We start from the raw sequence: 23,055 nt of genomic DNA, 5'->3' as shown, positions 1-23,055 counted from the left end.
CTGGCGCTTTTAATTGATTTTTCAACGTAAAGTGCAAGCGATTTTCATGTAGATAAATTTGAGGCATTTTCTATACACTTTAAGAAAAACAAGAAAAAGAAATAGGCTTTTCGGACTTCGAAGAAAACGTTTAAGCAGTGTTGGTAATTTTAGGAAACATCGATAGATTTTTTGAGATTTTTCTCTTAAAAAAAACATGTGGAGTCCTCCTGGGCGAATGGTTTCTGTGTGTATCCCTTCGTTTAGGTGGAATTTTTACAAGAATTAAAACTTCTTAAAGGTTCCTTTTGCTTAGGAGAATATTTGTTCCTCAAATTTCTATCGAGAAAGTTCTCATTAGAATAATGATAATTTTTCAGAGATTAAACAAGAGAAGCCTTAGTTTTGGAGTTTTTTTTTTCTCGTAATAAAGATATGGAAGCTTCTGTGGCGAATGGTGTCGATGTGTATCCCTTCGTTTAGGGGAAACTTGTACAATAGTTCAAACTTTTTTATGCTTCCTTTCGCTTAGGGGAATATTTGTTCAGATTTTTAAGAGATCAAACAAGAGAAGCCTTAGTATTGAAAATTTTTTCTTGTAAAAAACATGTGGAATCTTCCTGGGCGAATGGTTTCTGCTTGTACCCGTTCGTTTAGGGGAAATTTGTACAATAGCTAACACAATAAGGGTTCCTTTCGCTTATGGGAACATTTTTACAGCAAATTTCTATCGATTCTCGAGGACTTTCAAACCTCAAAAGCAGTAACCCGCGAAGGTTCATAGAACGAAGGACCATACAGGACTTTTCGAGGCCTCAGAACTATAGGACTTATAGGACTTATAGGACTAATCGTACGATCTTTCAGCGCTCAAACAACAGAAGCCCAAGCCTAAGTTTTAGGACTAAAACTCGAAGAGACTCGGATATCCTCCAATCCACAAGAGTATCTGAATCTTCGACCACTTGGAGTAGATCTCTTCTTCGGAGTAGCCTTCCTTTCGTATTATTTCTGATTCGCTGGCTATCTCTCTCCATCTCCATCTCTCTCTTCTCGATGATCGTGTTATTTCTCGATCGCTTTGATCGCTGGCTGTGGTTTATGCCGGTACCCGTGCCCGTACCCCTACCCCTACCCGTACTCGTATTTATTATTATTATTATTTTTTCGCATTATTACTATTATTATTTTTTGGCACAAGGCTGTCTCTGTCTCTGTGTCTGTGGCGACTGGTTGTTGCTGCAACTTTATGAATGGCCGGTACGAAATGGTCGTCTGGTCTTTCGTGCCTCTGTGTAGTGCATAAATAAACAGAAGGCCGCCACCTCCTAACTTTATTATGTCGTAATTACACCGAAAACACGTCCGAACCGAACCGAATCGAATCGAGTATATGTAAAATATATATATTTCTGGGGCCCCAAGACGACTAATCGAACATGCAAACAGAAACACAAACAGAAACCGAAACAGAAACAGAAATGCCTTCACAAATACAATTTTTACATATTCTCGCTAACGAATTTATCAATCAATCGGCAAACGGCAAACGGCAATCGGCTATCGACGGCTATGGATGGTTGTATTTTTGGACCCGCCAGGAATTTCCACATTTTCCCTAATGACAGAAAAAGTGAACGATACGATGTGCCACCTGGGGGTCTGTAAAATCGATGAATGGCTCGTCCCCTGGTGATTGAATGGCTTTTTGCAGAGGATTTTCCCAGACCCAGAGCTATGCTTTATTTTCATTCCATTTGGCTCTGCCTGAAAGTCAATGGATTGCCGTTGATTGAATTAGGAGGCTCGAATGGGGCGACAGAGACGGAAAGAGAGTGTCTCTCTCCCTCTCCCAGTGTGGCTTGGCAGCAAGCTATGGGGTCTGTGCCTTTCAAACCAAACGATTTAATGGAATATGATAGGTTTTTGTTCAGAGAAATACTTCCTTTAGTGGATTATTTCTACAGATATTTTGCCTTCTTCAGATACATTCAAGTCTCATCCTTTTGTGCCCTTTATGTTGGCATTGGCAATCCGCAATTGCAATTATTTCATTTCCATAATTATCATTTTGATGTTTTCATCAACATTTAACCTCGAACACCTTTTGGCTGTCCGCTGGATCGTTTTTCGAGCTGCAGAGCAGAGCCAATAAAAGTGCTTTTAATTATAAATTAAATATTATGCGGCAGTGGAAGGCTCATGAAATCTGACCTGTCGACTGCAGCAAGCCCGAGGACCGGACAAAGCCGGCGGCCGTTAAGTAAATGTCAGTGGCAGCAGGCAGCAGGCGAATGTCACTCAGGTCAAGTCGAATGGCCAGGGCCAGCAGCTAAAAGCCAACAGCAGACGACAGCAGAAATGGGACTCTACCTCTGGTTCTGGCTCTGTCTCTGTTTCTGTTTCTGTATCTGACTGTGGCAGGCACTCAGGAACGAGACACGCGGTGAGGTACAGTTGCGTCCGGCGTGTAGAGCTGACATGCATATGCATAAATTTGAAAACGTTTTATTTACTCCGACGCTACGCTGGACGTTGAAATAACTGAGTCAATGTTTGTCCTACCCTTCCCCCCGCTCCGCCTGCCCCCCACCCATCTCCCGAAATAGCTGCAAATCGACCAAAAGAACGACAACTCTGGCCAGGAATACAACGGGAATGAGACCTTGACAACAATGGACACGTCATCGTTTGGTTAATATTTACATTAGGGATATTTTTTAAACTTATTTTTAGGGAAATATATTTGAAAATACAGGGAAATTATATTCAGTTGTTAATTCTCTGAAAAAGAACAATTTTTAAAGATTTTTATGATCTATTAATGAAAATTAAGTAATTTTCGAAGGTTCCCCCAATCCTGAAATTTGTATAGCTAAAAAAAAGACAAAGCTAGTGATTACATAATCGTATAAATGAAATTCGTAATCCTACAAATGTCGTATTATCGATTGTCATCGATTTTTATCGATAGTTTTATATTATTTTTTATAAATGGAATTTCTTTTCCTACAAATTTCGTATTATCGATTTCTATCGATTTTTTATCAATAATTTTCTATTGTTTATTATCAATGGAGTTCCTATTCCTAAAAATTTCGTATTATCGATTGTTATCGATAATTTTATATTATTTATTACAGATTCCTATTCCTGAAAATTTTTCATCATCGATTATTATCCATTATTTACCTAATATCAATTTTCGATTCAAACGATTCCATTTTTGAGGTGTATAACCATACGGCATAATAATCTATGCATTTATAGAATGGTTATCGATTAGTTATTGATTATATATCGATTAATATTTAATGATATATCGAATGTTTTCATTATTGATACTCCAATGTAATTTTTTTCGAAACGATGGATTTTTCATCCATTATTTATTGATAAATTATCGAAGTTCGATTGGTAATCAATCGATTGACAACAAATGATGCCTTCGAAATTCCATTTGGCGGTTTTTGGTGGGTATAACCCAAAAACATTTTCTGTGCATGTTGAAATCCTTTTCGCGTTGAAAAATGTTTACCCAGGCGTCTACTCCCCCCAGCGACTGCCTCGACATTCCGCACGTACATAAATTTTATTTGTGGATTTTGCTTAATGCAAATGCTCAATCATTTCGCGCCGTTGGGTGTCTGGAATTGGGGGGGGCGGGGGGAGGGGGCTCCCTAAATTGATGTACGACAAATGTGCCAAAAAGAATGTCAGAAAGAACGTCAAGAAATAACAGGTAAGACAGAGAGACAAAAAGGGGGAAGGGAGGGAGAAAGGTAAGAAGGGGAGACAAAAAAGGGAGACAGCCAGAGAGAAAGTCCTGTGGCAAATGTGTCAAAATTTATGAGCTCATAAAAATTGCAAGCTTTGAAAATTCGTTACGACCGAGGCTGATGACATTCGACAATTCGACAGTCCCTGCAGGACGAGGGGGGATCCTGTCTGTGGGGGGGAGAAAGAAACTTTCTTTTTTGCCACTTCGAGTGGTGCCCCCCCAATAAACTTGTCAAATGCAACTGCTGCAAAAAATAACCCAAAAAATATATAGAAAATCCCCCACACAAAAAATTGAAAGTGCAACCGAAAGTTTTTCCTCTCTGAAAGAAAATATGTTGCTAACAAGTTTACTGTTTTGTTGTTGTTTTTGTTGCTAATCGCCTTTCGCCCCGCTTCCCTTTCAAAGAGTGTTGCCAACTGCCACGCCCAGGGACAGGGAGAGGCGCCCCCCGCCTCTCCTTTTTTTATAGGCGTCGCCTGGCAAATTACCTAAAGGAAAAAGTTCAGTGTATGTGTGTGTGTGTGTGTGTGTGCTGTGTGTGTGTGTGAAGAGTCAACAAAAGTCCGTTTCGTTGATTGTTGCTGCTGGTATTTCTGCTGTAAAATAAAACAAATGTTGTGTCTGTCTGTGTGTACATGTGTGTGTCTCTGTGTGTGTGTGTGTGTGTTCAAGGGGGAAGGATAAACATAATGTCAACGTTTTAACAAAAGAGCGAAAACTTTATAGAGAGGGACCTACAGAGTGAGGGACCCACAGAGAGAGGGACCCACAGTGTGAGGGACCCACAGAGAGAGGGAGGCTGCAGGACGCAGAAAAAACAAATGTTTAAAAATTTATAACAATAAATATCAACAAAAGTTGAAACTGCAGCACAAATGAGGCGCCGCCCCACTGCAGAGACTGGAATGAAATGCTTTCAAGGACTGCCATTATCGTCCTCCAAATCCCCCAAATCCCACACAAACTGTTTTTTGTTGTTGAAAATCCGTGAATTTTCAGATTAAAGACTGCTTATACGGGGGACGTGTTTGGGTTTATATCGTTTACATATTCCACAATTTATTTAGATATATTCCACTCTTCGAAAGCACGGAGAAGTGTGTCAAGGTGGAATTTGAGGCTGAATGGAATTTTAGCAGGCTATCGTATGGGTTCTGTGGGCGAATGGGAACAATATTTACATATATCGAATAGTTTTATCATCGAATAAGCTATGAAATGGAGCTTCTATTTTCGATTAGTGCTCTCAGAATCATTTTAATGATTTTTATCAACCATTATCGATTTATATAGATAATTTATGATAATTTAAATCTATTTTCCATCGCTTACTGGAATTTCATTTATCGTTTTATCGATTGTTATCGATCATTTGGTATTTGGTATTATTTCTATCGTTTATCGACAGAAAACAAAACAATAGATAATTTTCCATCAAATAAATTTGAACATGGAGTTTCAATTATCGATTAGTGCTCTAAATTTCATTGTATTCATTAGTATCAACCATTATCGATTTCTCGATAATTTACGATAAAAAAAAATATTATTTAGATCGACTTTCCAATTCTTGCTGGAGCTTATCTGTAGAAAACAGAATTTTATTCACGCCCATGGCTTTTTCATCGATTATTTATCGATTTACCATGAATAATACATCGATTGGTTGCGCTTATAATTATCTAGAGTAGCTCTTATCGAATGATTAACGATTGTTATGAATTTACTAACGATCTCTGATTGAAAATTAATCGATTTTATGGATTTCCTTTCGATTTCTGATTAAAAGTTTATCGATTGTGCAGTTGTGGGTCCAAGTAACACAAAATCGATGCATTTTAGGTGTTCTCTAATAGTAATCCCTCGAATCCCAACACCAGATACACCCGCTGTCCCTCTGAGAAGAAGGAATGAATGCATGCCACCGACGAATGCACCACAGAATCGGAAAACATATTCCAGCTCTGAAAACTGTTACCCTCCCTCCTGCCATGATTCATGTATAGAAATAAATGACAAATGGAATTCTGTTTGGCAGCACAAAAGCAAAAAAAAAGGCACAAATATTTATGGAGAGAAGGTTTTTTTTTTTGTTTGTTGTTTGTTGTTATGAAGTGCATGCGCGGCGGCAACCAGCAGCAAAAGCCAATTAATGGAAGCCCGAACCGAGATAAGAGTTTTCGCCAGAAGTAGATACCCCTTCAACCCCTCGACCCCGTCACCACCCCAAAAATTGCAATTGACAATTCCACACATGAATGAGCGACCCCCCCATCTCTCACTCTCTTCCTCTCTCATCAATCAAAGAGTCTGGCAGTACAACGAGCTATCAAAAACACGATTATCGAATAAATGTGAATGAATATGTATGTAGGAGGTCGTATATGGTCGTGTCTTATCGGGGCAGACCCCGGGGAATAACAGATATGTATATTCTTGAATTCTTACCTTATTCTGGGGTTTTTACTCCGAATGTATCTGTCGATTGGTTGGATATAAAATATCTGCAAAAAGAGCATTAAAAAAAGATTGAAATTTGCTTTGATTTGATTACAATTCTCTCTGGCCCTCTCTCTCTCTCTCTCTCTACAGCAGCTTGGAATGAGACCACCCAGGGATTAAGGCTTAAAGAGCAAAATTCTTGGTAACCAAGGTGACTCCCCTCCCCTACCCCCCCTCCACCTTCCTTTTTATCCCTTTGCCTTGGCGCGGCCGCATTATTGTTAATGAATTCTACACGTCTGTGTGTATGGGCCGGCTGGGTCTGGCTGGTCCTCCGAGCCTGTTCTCCGACCGACAAGTTTTTTGCATAAAAATGTTGCCTCGCGTTCGGCGTACCCTTTCCGTGCCCCCGAGTCGAGTCATAATCAATTTGTAATGATGCTGCAGGGGCACGAGAAGTGGAAATGGAAATGGGAGGAGCAGCGAATGAATCGATGGACAGTATCATGGGGCAAGTAGTTTATTAATTGCTAAATGAATTTAGTGCGGAAAAACGTTTTTAAACAAAAAACTAAGGCAGTAGAGGGCTAAAGAAGAGAGCGGAGAGAGGGCGGAGAGCACTGGAAGGAATGATTTGAGCTTCTAGAGAGAACGAGAAGGGGGAGCGTGAATGAGGAAGGAATGAGCTTCTGGAAGTGTCGGAGGGGGGGAGTAATCGTGATGCAGAAAAGCCCGCGATCCCGTGAGAGCGAGACTTTGTATTAGTATCGCTGTCGCACTCTTTCCCAAAGAACAAAGCATGGAAGAGAGGAATGGCTGTAGTGTGTGCTCTGTCGCACTCACATCGGAGATGGAGAGCCGGGAGAAGGGAGAGCGGTGCGGGAAGAGCCAGGGACTGCAGGATAGCCAAAAATTCACTTAAACAAAATAATTTCCAAACATTTTACAGTTTTTTAGATTCCTATAAAAATGTAATCATTATTTTTTAATTAATTAGAGTTAAAATGAAATTTAATTTAAAATTGTTTTAAAAATTTAATTAATTTTTTTTAATTTTATTTTTTTTTTAATTTTTCTTAAAAAAAGGGTATCCATGCCTACGACATTAAAAATTAATATTAAAATTAACTAAAAAATTTAATTTATTTATTATAATTTAATTTCAATTTCCCTTAAAAACATGTATTCATTCCTTCTACCCCAAAAATTAAAATTAAATTTAATTAAAAAATTGTATTACTTTATTTTAATTTTATTTAATTTTCTTTTCTTTTAATTTCCCTAAAAAAAAGGTATGCATTCCTTCGAAAATAAAAATGAAAACTAATATTTAATAAACAATTTAATAAATTTATTTTAATTTCATTTTAATCTTCTTTTCTTTTAATTTCCCTTAAAAAAAGGGTATTCATTGCTTCGACCACTTTCGCTCCACCTCCTCCTTTTTGTTCTCCTTTTTAGCCTCTTTATTCTCGCTCTTCCTCTCAGTTCTCCCTCTATCTTTTCATCCACTTCTTCTGCTTCTCTCCTTTTCTCATTTGTTGCTGTTGCCAAGTCACCAAACATGGTCGAAACCGAGTGTCAAGGTGTTGGCCACATTGCAATGTGCTGCTTCTGCCACTTTCTGCTGCCAGGTTCCCGCGCGGGGTTCAATGCACAACTGATGGGTCCTCCCCCCACCCCCCCGCCCCACCCAACGGAAAAACGAGATTCACCTTTTTCTCTGGGTCCGTTTTGGCCGTGTTTTCGTTGCTAAAAGTTTCAATGACACTTTGCATAATTCTTCTGCTGATGGATCATGATGGGTGCGGACAATGGGGACCGCCCTCAAAGGCACCATTGAAAAATCATTCCCAAAAAACAGGGGAAAAAAACGAGAAAAAAGGGCAAGCACTTCCGTCAAAAGCAAAGGTGCACCGCACCGCCTTCTGGGGGGGAGGGGCTGCCTCGGCCTTTAATCAAAACTGAAAAACAAAGCAAGAGACAACAGTAAAAAGCGTTCGAGCGGCATAAGCCACCGAAACGGGGTGGGGTTAGGGGGCAGGGAGGGGGTAGGGAATCCTAGAAAAATGTCAAAACAACTTTTATTTTTTACGATGTTTCAACGAGGGACTGGGACTGGGCCCAGCAGGGATTTGGGGTGGTCTTTTGGGGGATTCGAGGGCCCCGGGCCTTGGATCTATCAAAAGAAATCACAGCCCGCCCACCTTGAACGGGCCAAGACGGCCCCCGCTTTGAGTCAAAAACTTTATCAAGGTCATTTACAGCAGGTTGGCTTCTGTCTGAGCCCCACACCCTCCCCTGTCCGACTGTCAGGTTTGCTGTCTTGTTGATTAGCCAGAGAAATTTCTTATCAAAACGAACCCCACCCCTCTCTAAGAGGATTGGGAATCAATTCTGGTGCTCTACCTGGGAGGAGGGGGGTCGGAAACTGCTCCATCATCCCGCATTCCCCATTGAAATTCGGCATTTGAGATTCCCTAATGAGGTGGAAAAGTTTTTGCTACACTACTATTTAACGGATTCCAGGTCATGCCCGTCTGTTCGGACGTGTCTGTGGAATGTATCTCCAATTAGGTGGACCTTCGTCAAGTGATGCAACATCAGACGTTCACACGTGACTGGCAATTAACAGCTGGTTTTCTGAGTGTCCGCTCGCTTAGGGGGAATTTTTTTGAGGGCTAATCAGCGTCACTTTTGTAAGGGGAGTATTAAAGCCTTGATTCTGTGCTATTTATGGAATATTCAGTCGAAATTTATTTGAAGGAAGACTTCTGGGCATTTTCATGACCTCTTCACCTCCACGAAATCGTCTTCTAGGTATGTTCCTGCCTCTTCTCACATTTCTCCTCAAAACTTTCCCACACACACGAGTTTTTCCAAGTCAGTTTTGAAGAAAAACGCTCCTAAAAGGCACCCAAAAACCCTACAAAAGAAACATCACATTTCCCAAGGGTGGCGCGGGGATTAATTAGATTTTGGAACAGAAATTTCGGTTCACAAAAAAGGATGACCCGGACAATGGCTTTGACAGGAGGTACAACAGATGGTTTGAACTCCTTTTTTTTTGGTAATCCAAGACCCACGAAAGAGAAAAATAAAAATTGATTTAAGCTGATTTTCAGGGGCCCATTGAAGGGGCTGTGTGCCACGCCCACTGCCGCTGTTGCTGCTGGTGTGGCAATTAATATCAATTCCCGTTTGGGCCATTAACATGGGCCAGCTGAACATATTGGCTAACAAGTGTCAAAGTCGCGCCAAATTAGAGACCGAAAGGCGACGACGAGGACAAGGATGATGATGACACGGCACGCGGATGGTTGGAGCGATGGAGCGATGGAGGGTGGGGTAGGGCGTGGCTTTGGACTGCGATTGGAATTAAGGATTGGTACCCCCCTTCTCTTTTTTGTTCGATATCCTGGCAAGAGAGCAGCATGTGGCCCCCCACCCCTTTCTACTTTCGTTTTTGGGTTCTCGGTGTCTTGCCCCCAATTGATAATAATATTCGATTGCGTTTTGTTATTTGCTTTTGGGGTTGGGCCCCTCCCTCTTCGATAGTTTATTATTGTCTCTTGGTGAACGAAGGGGAAGCGGAGGGGTTCGCCAATGGCCTACGTCACCCCATGGCCCCAACACTTGTATCCTTCTCTCTCTCTCCCCCGCTCTTCCATTCTCTTGTGACGCAAGCCCGTTTGAGTGGCAATAGTTTTGACAGTTGAAAAGGGCGCCGCATGGGGCACGTCATGTAGACACTTGTAGACACCACGTCATGGACGTTTTATCCGTCCTGCAGTGGATGTGCCCCTCAGACGACGACGACGACGACGACGATGATGATGCTGATGGCAAAGCCAAAAAGCGGAAACGTTTATCAGCCAAAGGCCCAGGCCCTTTAAAGACCTCGGGGTCGTTCTCTCTCGCTCTCGCTCGAACAGCGGCGCTCCTCCTTCCAATGACGTCCACAGACGACATCCACCATCCACCATCCACCATCCAAAGAAAAATGCAAAGGAGATAAGGAATAACGAGAAGAACAACAACTACAGCGCTAGGCAAATAAATATCGAAACACAATGAACTACACGACACGAGGGTCGGTCGAAAACTATTTTTAAACGAAAAAAATAAAAACCATTTGTCAGAAAGGGCGGAGTGGAAAGTGCTCGGGCTTTTGATTTATTGTTCAATTAAAATTAGTTCTTTCGATGGATTTTATGTTTATTTATAATTGGGAAAACTAATGGGAAAGTGGGGGAAATACGGGGTCTTTGATTTGTTTAAAAATTCCTTAACTATGGGAATTCTTTTATTAGAGTTTTAAGGTATTGAAAAAAAGGGGGAAAAAGAATGCTATGATAATTATTAATTATTAATAATTTCAACGAATATTTTGCAGTATTTCAAAGAGAATTCCGTATTCATTCGGTCTGATTTTTGGCAGAATGTCAGATAAAGGGTCTATAGAAAACTTCACCAAATATAAACCGAATAGATTCAAAATACGAATATAACCTCTAAGATTCTTTATGTTTCGTTTTCATGTTCAAAGAAACACAATCCTCCCCTCGTCAAAGGTCAATCGTAGTATGCGCATTGATGACAACAACAGAACGCGACGACAACCGGAAGACCGTCTAGCATAATGAGTTATAAATATACGTAAGCATATGCATGTATGTAAGAGTGTGTGTTGGTATTGTATACTCCGATGTATGTATGTGTGAGTGTAAGAACCGCAAACGTAGCTGATAAGCGGCTGAAACGCCAACGCATTGCCTGATGGGCTTTCACTTTCGATCGGCAGAAAAGAGTAGTGCAAAAAGCAAGAGAGTGTGGGAGTGTGGGGAGACGGCAACAGTGTAATTGCAGCAGTGGGAGAGTGAGCGAAAGGGGGTCTTGCTAGACACCACATAAAAGGCATTGCGAAGCGATTGGGATGGGGGCACTTAATGGAATTAACATGCAACAAGAGTAACAGCAACAGCAACGGCAGCAGCAACAAACGTGTGTAAATTACGGTAAAACACTTAAGCATTAAGTAATGCAGCTGAGTGAGAGCGAGCAGGCGAGCTAATGAGGTGTGACAATTATAACGGAACAGCTGAACAGAGAGAGAGAGAGGGAGAGAAAGATCCTCTGCACGCGGTTGAAGAATGCAGAACGCTGTCTGGGTCTGGGTCTAGGGCAGGGGCGTGGAGTGGAGTGGTTGCTTACCTTATACGACGTTTCTTGAACCGTTTTATGCGCTGTTCGTTAATTGGGAATTTTCGCAACAATCAGCTGATAAGGGAGTGTGCGTGTGTGTACGTTTGATAAGAGCAGCGGTACCGTTTGCACCTTTCCCTCTCTCTTGCTTTCTTAGTGCGAGCACACAGCCAGCATAAACAATTTTTGTGGCAGAAGAAGAGTCTCTCTCGTGGTTCGCCGTCGTCGTCGCGCGACAACGCCTAGAAGGCAATTTTCCGGCTTTTCAGGAACGCGGTGGCGGCTGCAGCGTCAGCTAGGCAGCGGCACGCTTTCTCGCTTTTGGCTTTGCCTTTTTGATTTTTGATTTTTGCCTTTGGATTCTGGCTTCTGGCTTCTGCTTTTGCTTTTGATTGGTTTTGAGCGGGCTGCTTTTGTTGTTGGATATACTAAATTTTTTGTGTTTTTCTTTTCAATTTGACCGCATTTGTCGAATTTGGTTTTCTTTTTTCTTTTTGTTGTTTTGCGGCTCTCTTTGGCCGACACACACACAAACACTGGCACAGCACAGCACAGCACTCACACACACACAGAACTCACGGGCGCGCGGCTCACACACAAACACACCGATACACACGGCGGGCAGCGAGAAGAAATTTTTACGGGGCCGAAAAAGCAGTTGACGAAATCGGCTTGATTGCGGGGGGACTGGAACACACGGCACACGAGTCGTTGACGAGCGGGGGGTGGTTCGGGCGCAATTGAACTTATTTTTGCATACGATTGCAATACACGCGTCTCATTCGATTTCTAGTAAATCATCCGCGATGGAGAAGTATACGGGACCCCGCGAAGTTGTTTTGCCACAAGCTATCGGATTTATCGAAACGAGCTTAGCCCACTGAACCCCCCTCTATTTAAACAGGAGAACAAGTTGAGTTGGACCGCAGAAAATAACGCTGTTTGTGAATTCTTCTTGTATATTCTTCCTTCATCTTTCCCAACAAACATAATTACGACCATATATTCCAGCGGAACTGCTCTAGAATTCTTCAAGTTTCTTCAGTTTCGTGAGAATATTTAAATACCCGCCCAGTCGACAATGGGTTAATCAGTATCAGTCCATATGCTTCGATTTTGATGTTCCGTCGAATATAACTAGCTAGGCAGGACCCTCAGCTCTGCCCACATAATTGTATCCGTTTAACGAACCAATTTTCTAATTGACTGGCTTATTTGCTATACTTGCTTTTATTAGATATTGTCGAAAAAAGGGTTTATCGAAAAAGGTCAACGAAAAAAAACGCAAGAAACTTAAGTGTGTATGGAATGTTGCTGGTCAACAGGTATGTGATATGAGTATGGGTCATTTGTATACCCTATTTCCTTTAATAATGTCCGTGGATGCAAATTTTTTTGTAAGAAAACCACTAACTGCAAAATATCGTTGAAATAGCTTAACAGAGACTGACTAGGTTCTGCCTATATGATGTTCTATAATATTCATTTCCCCAGGGTATGCAGAATGTTGCCCATGTTGCTGCTCGATTTCTCGGCACATGAGTCTGGCTCATACAACATAAAATTGTCAGCAGTAAAAATCAGTCTGGAATGAGACTCATTGTTGCTACCGATTCAAAAAGAGCGAAAAAGAGAGCCTTAACCGATTTGAAGAGAGCCAAAAGAGCTAATGACCGTTTTGAAGAAAGCAGTTCGGCCATTGATACCGATTAAAAATATACAAAGTTTGTTATAGCTTTTTTTAAATTCAGCTTTTTTTCTGCAATCTAGCTTTATTTTACACAAATTTTTTCAGCACTGGTTGAAAGATTCGAAACATTTTGGTCGCATGGTAAAGCAATGGATCAGGTAGGGAAAGGTAAATATGTTATATATCACCCAAAATTCATATAAGTATCGGCTGCCTCCCTTTCATGTAGCTCTAGTTCTTTACTTTTAACTGGCTGAGTAAATTAATAAATAAATTAATATTTTAGGAATGCACACCTCTTGTTTTAAATATGTGAATGTGAACGCAAGGCAAACCTATATTAGGTGTGGCAGAACAACCAGCTGTTCACCCACACACATGTTGCACACTCTACCTTATGATTAGGTGAGCATTTCGGTTTGCAGAGAAAATTCAATAATATATCTTCAAAAACAGCTATGATTGGACAAAGTTACAACAAATAAATCTAAGTTGTTTTCATATTACACTGGATTCCATGTATTTTATAACCACTCCACAAAAGGTCATCAAAAAGTCGTTGCAGCTGCCACTGCCGGCAGATTTTAGGTAACGCTGTCGCCTGGTTCCCGCTGCCGAACCATGATTTTCACGAGGAAAACACTGAAATTGCTAAATTACCGCCTGAAAAGCATTGCCGTCGCCCGCCTAAGTGCCCATCGATGCCTCCAGAGCAGCGCCAGCGGAGAAGTGCCCTCCGTGGAGGTGAAGTTCAGCAATGGGTGAGTGTCCATCCTCCCAGGCAGTGTCCCCACGTTCAAGATAACATCTTTCTCCTTCAACAGACGTAACATGAGCATCAGTTCGGGGAAGCTGGCGCGCTTTGCCAATGGCACTGCCGTCTGCCAGATGGGAGACACCGCCGTGATGGTGACAGCGGTGGCCAAGCCGAAGCCCACCCCCGGCCAGAACTTTATGCCGCTGGTGGTGGACTATCGCCTGAAGAACGCCGCCTCGGGGCGCATTCCAATGAACTTTATGCGCCGCGAGTTGGGTCCCTCCGAGAAGGAGATCCTGTCGGCCCGCCTGATCGATCGCTCGCTGCGTCCGCTGTTCAACAAAGACTACCGCACGGAGACGCAGCTGGTGTGCAACATGCTGGCCATGGACGCGGTGCACTCGCCCGACATTCTCGCCATCAATGCCGCCTCCATGGCCCTGTCCCTGAGCGATATACCCTGGAATGGACCGATTGGAGCTGTGCGGTGAGTGGATTAGCTTCCGAAGTAGAATTATTACTGAGTTTCTGTTTCAGAGTTGGCCTTTCCGATGGCGAGGTGCTGATCAATCCCACCCGCCGGGAGCTGCAGTCCTCGCAGCTGGACCTCGTGGTGTCGGCCACCAAACAGAACCTCGTCGTGATGCTCGAAGGCAAGGGCAATGTTGTGCTAATGCAGGACCTCCTGAAGGCCATAAAGCAGGGCACGCGGGAGGCACAGCTCATCATCCACGAGATCGAGCGCCTGCAGAAGGCCTACGGCAGGAAGAAACGCGAAGTGGAGTCCCCGAACCGAGTGGATCCCGAGCTGCAGGAGGCAGTGCGCAGCATGTGCGAGATGCGGCTGCGAGAGATCTTCCAGGATGCGAATCACGACAAGATCTCGCGCGACAACGCAGTCAACGAAGTGCGCTCGAATGTGATCGACAAGGTGTGGTCCTCCTATCCGGACACCGAGCCAGGGGTGATCGGCGAGGAGTTCAACCAGACGTGCCGCTCGATCTTCCGGGAGCTGATCTTCGAGCGGAATTACCGCTGCGATGGCAGGGACTATGATACGCTGCGGAACATCTCCTGCCAGGTGGACATGTACAAGCCGCTGCACGGATCGGCCTTGTTCCAGCGCGGACAGACGCAGGTCTTCTGCACCGTGAGCCTGGACTCCCCGGAGAGTGCCATGAAGCTGGACTCGCTGGCCGCCCTGGACAGTGGCGGTCTCAAGGCCAAGAATTTCATGCTCCACTACGAGTTCCCGCCGTACGCCACGGGGGAGGTGGGCAGGATTGGCCCGCTGGGTCGGAGGGAGCTGGGACACGGCGCCCTGGCGGAGAGATCTCTGCTGCCCACATTGCCACACGATTACCCCTTCACGGTGCGCCTCACCTCCGAGGTGCTCGAGTCGAACGGCTCCAGCAGCATGGCCAGCGTCTGCGGGGGATCCCTGGCCCTGATGGATGCCGGGGTGCCGGTGAGTGCCCCTGCCGCGGGAGTGGCCATAGGTTTGGTCACCAAGTACGAGAACGACGACACCAAGCACCTGCAGGACTATCGCATTCTCACCGACATCCTGGGCATCGAGGACTACATGGGGGACATGGACATGAAGGTGGCGGGCACACGCAAGGGATTTACAGCCATCCAGGCGGACCTCAAGGTGCCTGGCATTCCATTGAAAGTGGTGATGGAATCCCTGCAAAAAGCCACCGATGCCAAGTCCAAAATACTGGACATCATGGGCGAGGCCATTCGAGAGCCGCGGTGAGTGCCAAGAGATGCCACCAGGATCCTCCTGAATGCTCACAGACTTCCCTTCTTTCAGGAAATACCCAAAGGACAGCTGGCCCGTGAGCGAAACCATCAGCGTGGAGCCGCACCAGCGCTCCCAGTTGATTGGCCCCAGTGGCCTGCACATGAAACGCATCTACCTGGAGACGGGCGCCACCCTCACCGCCGCCGATGAGAGCCACTTCGCGGTGTTTGCCCCCTCCCAGGCGGCCATGGACGAGGCGAAGGAGCTCATCGAGGGATACATGGTCAAGGAGCGGATACCCGACCTCGAGTTCGGGGGAATATACACTGCCAAAGTAACCGAGCTGCGGGACACCGGCGTCATGGTCATCCTGTATCCCAGCATGCCGCCGGCCCTGCTGCACAATTCGCAGTTGGACCAGCGAAAGATAGGGCATCCCTCGGCCCTGGGCCTGGAGGTGGGCCAGGACATACAGGTCAAGTACTTTGGCCGCGATCCCGTCTCCGGCTTCATGCGGCTCTCCCGAAAAGTGCTCCAAGGCCCGGCCCTGGGCATTCCGCGATCCCTCAACAAGGCGGCCGGCGAGAATGGCACGTGATCCGAAAATTGTTCAGCTCTTTGGAGTCCTCAGGCATACGCAACTTTATTTTGTAGGCTATATAAATTTGTGTTTTTAAAACTTGTACGTATATCAAATATATCGTATATGTAGATGACAAAAGAACAACCCATCAGGGAATTCGGGCATTAAGTTTGCTACTTAAACGTATAAATGTTGGACAATCAGTTCAAGTAAATGATAATCTTACAATGTAAATCTTTGCGGCATAGGAATTCTCTTTTGGTGCGAAACGAAACGAAATTCAGATGGCATCGGGAACGCACAGCCTCTTAAACAAATTTAAGTAGAATTTTTGCCCATTAGAAAATGTTTTTTCTAAACCTAATTTAAGCAGGAATTACTTGGTAATCCTCTCCTCTCTCCTTTGGGTTTCAGATAATCACACGATAGTAGGAATCGGATATGCTGTACAAGGCCACAATGGGTGTTTTGGCATCGCTCAGATAGTCCACAACTTCGTCGTGTATCTCCACTATATAGCGTTTGTATTTGGAAAATCTAAAACAAAAATAAATCAGGCATTAGAGAGCATTCTTTTTGTGTGGTTTTGTGGCGAAGAATGCGCGCACCTTTCGATAACAAAATTAAATTCCTGTTCAGTCTCTTTCTTGCGTATCTCGCGCGGATTTATGGCACCCACAAAGGCATTGACCACCGCCGGTGGCAGCTCCACCACCAGCACCACAAACGACTCCTTCTTCATGAACTGGGCGAGGGTGGAGCCCATCTGTTGGGCCACCTGGTTCTCCAGCCGGCGCTTGTAGTTCGCCGTGGGTTTGTCGTGGGTGAGGAACGTGACCTGGACATTGGGCAGCTGGCTGTAGCTGTTCTTGATCGACACATTCGATGCGGAGGTGCTCAGGCCGTTGCCATCGCCTCCACGATCTCGGCCGCTGCTGCTGCCACCGCTAGTGTTCATGTTGGACAGCTGGCTGGCCGAGTAGTCCACCGACGCCCCATTCGCACTCTCGGCGCGCAGCAGCTTCTGTATAAAGTCCACCAGTTCTGCCCTGTTTACATGGCGCTCCTGGAAGCGCTCTCTTTCGAAGGAGCGCACGCGCAGCGAGCCATTCTCTGCCACCAGGATGACGTGCAGGGCACCCAGTCGCGCCAGATCCTGAGCCTCATCGCCGGCACCACTGGCCGTCTCCACAATGCCGCATCTGATGCCCACCGACCAGAGCAGGCGCATGATGTACGTGACATCCTTGAGCGGTGGCCGCGTGCCGCACACACAGATGCCCACATCGATGGCCCGGCAGTCCTTGGCATACTCCACGCCCACGGCAGCCACCAGCTTGTCCAGCGAGAAGGACAGGCCCGCTCCACTGAGCACACCACGCGGCGGAAGGGTCTGATTGTAGCTCTGCGCCTGCCGCTGGAACTCGTGGAGCATGGCATCGTAGCGCTCTCCCACCGCCAACACGGAGGGATTGCCCGAACGGTTCGGTTTCAGGTCGGCCGTCATTTGCCAAACGATTCCGCCGCTGCTGGCGCGTTCAAAGCTAATGGGCAGACCGGCCCAAATCTGAATAGGACACTGGGAAACAGAATGGAGATTAATGAAGTCCTCGGTCGTGTGGCTGCCTTGAACTCACGGTTACGCCCAGACTGTAGGCCAGCTCCACCACATTCTCCAGTTCGCGCAGTGCTCCGCGGGCCAGGGATGCCGCCTCGCCCTTGCCGCGCATCAGGGACTTCAAGGCGGACTCATCCACGCTGCTGCGCGAGCCCGTCAGCAGGAAGTTGGCCAACAGCATGTCCATCAGGGTCTGTGCCGAGGTGCGTGACTTCTCCATGATCACCGTGATGCTGGAGTGGAACTGAAAGCGGGAGATGCGCGACTCAATAAAATCCATGGTGCCCTCGAACAGGGCCGAATATTGAGATTTGGGAACGTTGCAGAAAATGAGAATGGCCCGCAGAAGATTCGTGTGGTTCATGCGGATGGCGAGGTTCCGTTCGCGCAGGCGCGGCAGTTCGCTGGTGATCTCGAAGGCCAGAGAGAGCAGTTCCGCGTCCACCAGATGGCTGCCGGCGGAGGGAGTGATGATGTCGAAGGAGCACTCGTAGTTCTGCTTCGGATGGAAGTTGAAGACCCGCTCCTCGCGGTACACCCGATCCACGCAGTAGCGACGGATGAGATTCACCCCGTTCATGGTGACATGGCGGGCAAACTGCGTCCTCAGGTCGCACGGGAGGACCACCACGCACCCGGAGTGGGTCATCAAGTGCACGGCATTGGCATTGGCGCTGGCACTGCAGTTCCGCGACGAAAGTGGCGACAGCAGCGGCGAATCCACTTCGATGGCGCCGTGTTTGCGGAAGAGGTTCACGACCTTGGCCTTGACAAACTCAAAGACCGGATTGAGGGACACAATGTCGTCGATGACGATGGCCGAGTTCCAGGACTTCATCGCCCGACTGCTGCCCAAATGGTAGGTGTGCTCGAGGACCTCATCGCTCTCCTGCTGCAGACAGCGGGCCACCAGATTCTTGTAGGCCTTGCTCTGGGGATTGGCCAGGGCATGGCGCAGCATTTCCTGCAGCTCGTTGGCCTCCAGTTCCGCCGGCGGCACCAGATCCGAGATGAGCAGCTCCTCAGCTGTGGGCCGCTGTGCGGGATCGTGGTTCAGCAGCCAGCGCAGCATCTGCAAGGGAGGTTTTTAGATGGGACCCCATCGGAAGGGTGGAATCACTCACCTTGACGGTCTTCTCGTATTTGGAATCCTTAAGCATGCCCTCGGGTATCGTTATGCAGGCATTCCTGAGGGCCATTATGGTCTGGGCCCGCTCCATGCTCGTGTCGAACGGCGGCTGGCACATCTCAAACAGAATGATGCCCAGCGTGTACATGTCCACCTTCTGGTTGTACACCGACTTGGAGGCATTGCCCGTCAGCTCGGGCGCCACGTACAGAGTGGTGCCCACTTTGCCCGTGCCCGTGCCGTCCTCGGTGCTGGTTATATGCTGCGTCGGCAATTGCGATGGATACTCGTGGGCCTGCAGGGCCAGAAAGCTGGTGGTCGCGAGCCCAAAGTCTCCAATCTTGATCTGATCGTGGGAATCCAAGAAAATATTCACCGGCTTGAGGTCCCGATGGATGATACCCTGCTGGTGGATGTGCGAAAGGCCCTCGGCGATCTCCCGAAACAAGCGCCACAAGCGATCCGTATTCTCAAACAAATTGTCATCGATGGCGGTGCTAAAAGAGGAGGAAATTAAAAGCGGATTCATGGGGGGATCCTCTGCTGCCACTCACCGCAGGGTGCACTTTTCACAGAACTCCATTTGGATATACATCACTTGCATGAGGGGACGCGGCGAGTTGGTTCTGCCTCTGGTGGAATCCTCATCGTCGTTGTCCTCGACATTGTCGTAGACAGCCACCTGACCATCCGAGTCCACAAACTCGATGCCATCGTCCGAATCAGAGTCCTCCACGGTGGGTCTGCCAAAGAAAAACCACATACTTTAAAGGGGAACGGACTGGAGAGGACTGATTCCTACATGTAGGCATTCCACATGCTCGAGGAACTGTCCTCCTCCTCATTCTCTGCCACGGCGATGCCCAGTTGCGGCGATTTGGCTGGCTTCACGCTCAATTCCTGCTGGCTCTGCGACCATTCGCCGCCCAGCAGTTTGTCCATTTCCGCTGCATCGGCATCGTTCACGCTCTCGATCCAACTGTTGAAGTACCGCACCACATTCTCGTGGTTCAGGCGCGACAGCAGCTCCACTTCGCGGGTCATCTTCTTGTACAGCTGGCGACTGCGGGCGGGCAGGGGTATGCGCTTGATGGCATACTCCCTGTTGTCCAGGATGTTGCGCACCTTCAGGACATCCCCGAAGGCGCCCTTGCCCAGATACATGAGGACCTCGAACTCGGTTCGCAGGCGGGACTGGCTCAGAGCCAGTGTGGGTATTTGGTAGGTCATGGGCGGCCCTGTGCGCTGTGCAGGAATGGGGTTCCTTTGCTGTGGCAGGAGCTGCTGGTGCGGATGCTGCTGGCCATTGTCCACATAGAAACGCAGGAAAGGATGCTCCAGCAGCTCCGAGGCGGAGAGCGTGCGATCTGAATTGCATCTGTAAGTACAGGCAGATTAGGAGTGGAGTGCATCTCAGGGCATTCCCTGGACACTCACTTGTCCACAAAGTCGCGCATCTCGTAGCTATTCGTTGGCATCAGTGCCTCCACCAGGGCGCCCAATGCTGGCAGATCCCCTTGACTGCTGCTCTGTCCGGCGCCACCAATCAGCTCCAGCAGATTGGGCACCAACGAGAAGTCCGTGCAGCGCACCGTTCCCGTGTTGTCCATGAAGACGGTGCTGTCCAACAGGTGGCTGTGACAGACGCCCTTGTTGTGGAGGAAGACGAGGGCGTCCAGCACGCCGCGGGCCACCATGCGCGCCCCGTCCATGCACCAGCCCAGCGAGGAGGAGATGCTGAAGACACTCGTGCCCAGCAGGAAATCCTGCACCAAATAGACGAGCAGTCCCTCCTTCCGCTTGATGCACAGCACACACTCGTATTGGATGAGATTCTTGTGCTGCAGCTGGGACAGGGTGGCGACCTGCTTCTCGATGGAGGCGATTACATCGTCGACGCGATGATTGCCAAGGCACTTGGGCTCGTTGCCCCAGTGGCATTTGCCGCTGCCGCTGCAGGGCTGCTCGATCTGGGAGTACTTGATGTTCCACTCCGTGATGTACAGCAGCTGGCCGCAGTGCATATCTATGCCCACGTAGGCGATAAAGCCGCGCTGCGAGTGGCCTAAAAAACAAACAAATAATTAATACTTTGGCTGCGACAACGAAACCATGACCTACCCAAACAGCAGCCGCGTTGTATCTGACGTCCCACCTTGTGGAAATACAGTGTCTCTGTGCTGCGATGGTCCAGGCACTTGTTGGGGTACATGTGGCCGCGGTAGTAAGGCGAGGAGTTCTCCGAGCTCTCCGATGAGCTGGCGTGCCGGTTGTTCGACTCGCTCATGCTGCGGCGGGGCTCACCGCGCCGCTTGGCCTCCGTTTTGAACATTTCCTTGCGGCGCTCCACCTCATCGATGAGGGTCTGTCGCTGAAGGGTTTCCTTTTGTATCTTTTTGTCCAGCAGCTCCTGTTCCCGCTTCTGTTTGTCCTGCAGCATTTGGTCGTAGAACGAGCCCTTGGGCGGCTTGTTGTGCTGCAGGAGGAAGGCCTGGACGGTCTGGGCCAGCTCGTAGATCATTACTTCGCCCCGCAACTCCTCCGATTGGGCCTTCAGCTGGCTCCGAAGTGCGTCCAGCAGCTGATCCGACATTCCCTTGGACTTCTCCAAGGCGATTTTTGGTGTTCTGCAAAGAACACACAAAAGACTCAGCATTAGCCAACTCTTGGGGCATCTCTAGATTCGCAATAATCGCACATTTTTGGGTACTTGGAGGGACATGTTACATGGAGTTTGGTGCACACATAGGCCTGCGTGTGCCCGTTGGACGAGTCCCGCAGCGGTGTCAACAGGATCTTAATGTCCGTGGGCTTCCATTGGTTGGGATCGCTCTGTGGACGCAGATCCTCTACGTCTGCTCCAAAGATGGACTGCAAATGAAAAACTCCGCAGTTATTTCGTCATTTGCCAAATGCGCAACAGCTTTCCCAACACGACCCGACCGACCGCCCCCCACCATCACGCCACCCACCTTTATGACCTCCAGCTCCTGTGTCTGCCTGTCGCGAAAAGATTCCTTCGCTGCCATTTGTTCATCAAATCTCAATTGAAACTCAAAACCCCCCTTGAATGGGGAGTGGAAATACTGCAGTGTCGGCTTTCCGCCTTGTTATAATTTTTGCGGCCGGTGAAACGTTTGTTCTGCTCTAGCAGCTGTTTCTCCGTCAGCTGCGCTATGCATCACTTTGTCTCTGCTTTTGATTTGTAGCAGTTGCCAAATGTATTCCAATTGGAATTTTAAACAATTTTATTGCTTATTTATTCCAACTTGTTGCTTTTTTTTTAGTTTTTATGGAAATTTTTAGAATTTTTGTAGTGAAGAAGTGTGACCGCGGATATTCTGATAAAATATACCGTCTGACCCTTAGAAATATACCCAAATATACCGTCTCTTTGTTAAAATATACCGCAAATATACCGACGAAAAAACGAAGTTGGCCCATTTGAACCCCTCTATTGAACAATTTGAGTTAAACCGCGGCTTTAATACTGACCAACATATCTTTCATCTAAACCTCTCTAAAATTGAAACGTTCTTCATATTCGGGTGTGTATTTAAGTATTTAGCTTACGACACTGCAGCGCCACCTTCTTCGTGTAGTACACCATGTGGTGAAGAAAGCTCAAAGCTATCTCAAGTAACGGTGCTTTGTTTGTGCGTGTTTTGTGTTGTTTTAGAATTGTGATTTTCCACGTTTGCTGCAATAATTGTATTGATTTTCGTTAAAAGAGTACCGTAATGATAAAGTGAACTCGGGTGCTAGTGGTCATAAATAACAACACGCCGGGGCAACCAGCAGAGGAGCCTACTGACGACACAGTGACATTCACACAGCCACAGGTGGACACATTCCAAAATGGCGGGCAAGTGAGAATTTCGGCTTTTGCCAGATCGCCTCCAGGCCCCGAAATTTCCGCTTCGATGTCCTTGCGGCCAACGAGAAAGAGCTGCCGGCGGTGCTCCATGCCATGTTCGTGGATCGGCGGGATGGTTTTATGATGCACAAAAGATGCTGCAGCGTGAATCACTGCGCCTGGTGCGTGGCTTTGTGTGGTTCAGGAAGCTGCTGGAAGAGGATCAATGCGGCGAGCTTAGAGACGCAGATCTCCCTCAACA

General features: G+C 47.0%; 3 protein-coding genes across 4 annotated transcripts in view; 1 reads left to right on the top strand and 2 right to left on the bottom strand.

The window, feature by feature from the left end:
- The window catches only part of LOC108155750 (G protein-coupled receptor kinase 2), a 73,567-nt gene extending 61,302 nt beyond the window's left edge, over window positions 1–12,265 (bottom strand). The window contains exons 1-2 of the mRNA XM_017286782.2: window positions 11,420–12,265; window positions 6,212–6,267 (exon numbers count right to left, since the gene is read on the bottom strand). The gene's annotated coding sequence lies outside the window, so the exon portion shown is untranslated. The remainder of the gene's footprint in view (window positions 1–6,211; window positions 6,268–11,419) is intronic.
- Window positions 12,266–13,497: 1,232 nt separating this feature from the next.
- LOC108156380 (polyribonucleotide nucleotidyltransferase 1, mitochondrial) lies at window positions 13,498–16,718 on the top strand. The gene is made up of 4 exons (XM_017287794.2): window positions 13,498–13,861; window positions 13,925–14,344; window positions 14,395–15,615; window positions 15,677–16,718. The coding sequence occupies exons 1-4, from the start codon at window positions 13,722–13,724 to the stop codon at window positions 16,203–16,205; spliced, it is 2,310 nt and encodes a 769-aa protein (XP_017143283.1). The 5' UTR covers window positions 13,498–13,721; the 3' UTR covers window positions 16,206–16,718.
- On the bottom strand, window positions 16,232–22,264 carry LOC108156379 (eIF-2-alpha kinase GCN2). Of its 2 annotated transcripts, XM_017287793.2 has the most exons (11): window positions 21,910–22,264; window positions 21,636–21,808; window positions 21,059–21,564; window positions 20,375–21,002; window positions 19,740–20,315; window positions 19,492–19,680; window positions 18,933–19,434; window positions 17,828–18,880; window positions 16,799–17,769; window positions 16,571–16,727; window positions 16,232–16,497 (listed from the first exon to the last, which is right to left on the bottom strand). In XM_017287793.2, exons 1-10 carry the CDS (start codon window positions 21,964–21,966, stop codon window positions 16,601–16,603), a joined length of 4,782 nt encoding a protein of 1,593 aa, XP_017143282.1. In that variant the 5' UTR covers window positions 21,967–22,264; the 3' UTR covers window positions 16,232–16,497; window positions 16,571–16,600. The 2 variants fall into 2 exon arrangements, with proteins under 2 accessions (XP_017143282.1, XP_017143281.1); XM_017287792.2 differs by having other exon boundaries at window positions 16,232–16,727.
- Between the last annotated feature and the right edge of the window lie 791 nt (window positions 22,265–23,055).

Source organism: Drosophila miranda, chromosome 2, assembly GCF_003369915.1.
Source record: "Drosophila miranda strain MSH22 chromosome 2, D.miranda_PacBio2.1, whole genome shotgun sequence".
NCBI classification, from domain to species: Eukaryota; Metazoa; Arthropoda; class Insecta; order Diptera; family Drosophilidae; genus Drosophila; species Drosophila miranda.
Note: the sequence above shows the minus strand (reverse complement) of the source record. Positions and strands in the feature narration are given on the sequence as shown.

Coding starts and splice junctions, on each gene's coding strand:
- LOC108156379 (XM_017287792.2), bottom strand. CDS start 21,966: ATGGCAGCGAAGGAATCTTTTCGCGACAGGCAGACACAGGAGCTGGAG. Junction 20,316..20,374: donor ATGCGCGACTTTGTGGACAA/GTGAGTGTCCAG, acceptor CTGTACTTACAG/ATGCAATTCAGATCGCACGC. Junction 17,770..17,827: donor CCTACAGTCTGGGCGTAACC/GTGAGTTCAAGG, acceptor TCTGTTTCCCAG/TGTCCTATTCAGATTTGGGC.
- LOC108156380 (XM_017287794.2), top strand. CDS start 13,722: ATGATTTTCACGAGGAAAACACTGAAATTGCTAAATTACCGCCTGAAA. Junction 14,345..14,394: donor GGACCGATTGGAGCTGTGCG/GTGAGTGGATTA, acceptor TTTCTGTTTCAG/AGTTGGCCTTTCCGATGGCG. Junction 15,616..15,676: donor GAGGCCATTCGAGAGCCGCG/GTGAGTGCCAAG, acceptor CCCTTCTTTCAG/GAAATACCCAAAGGACAGCT.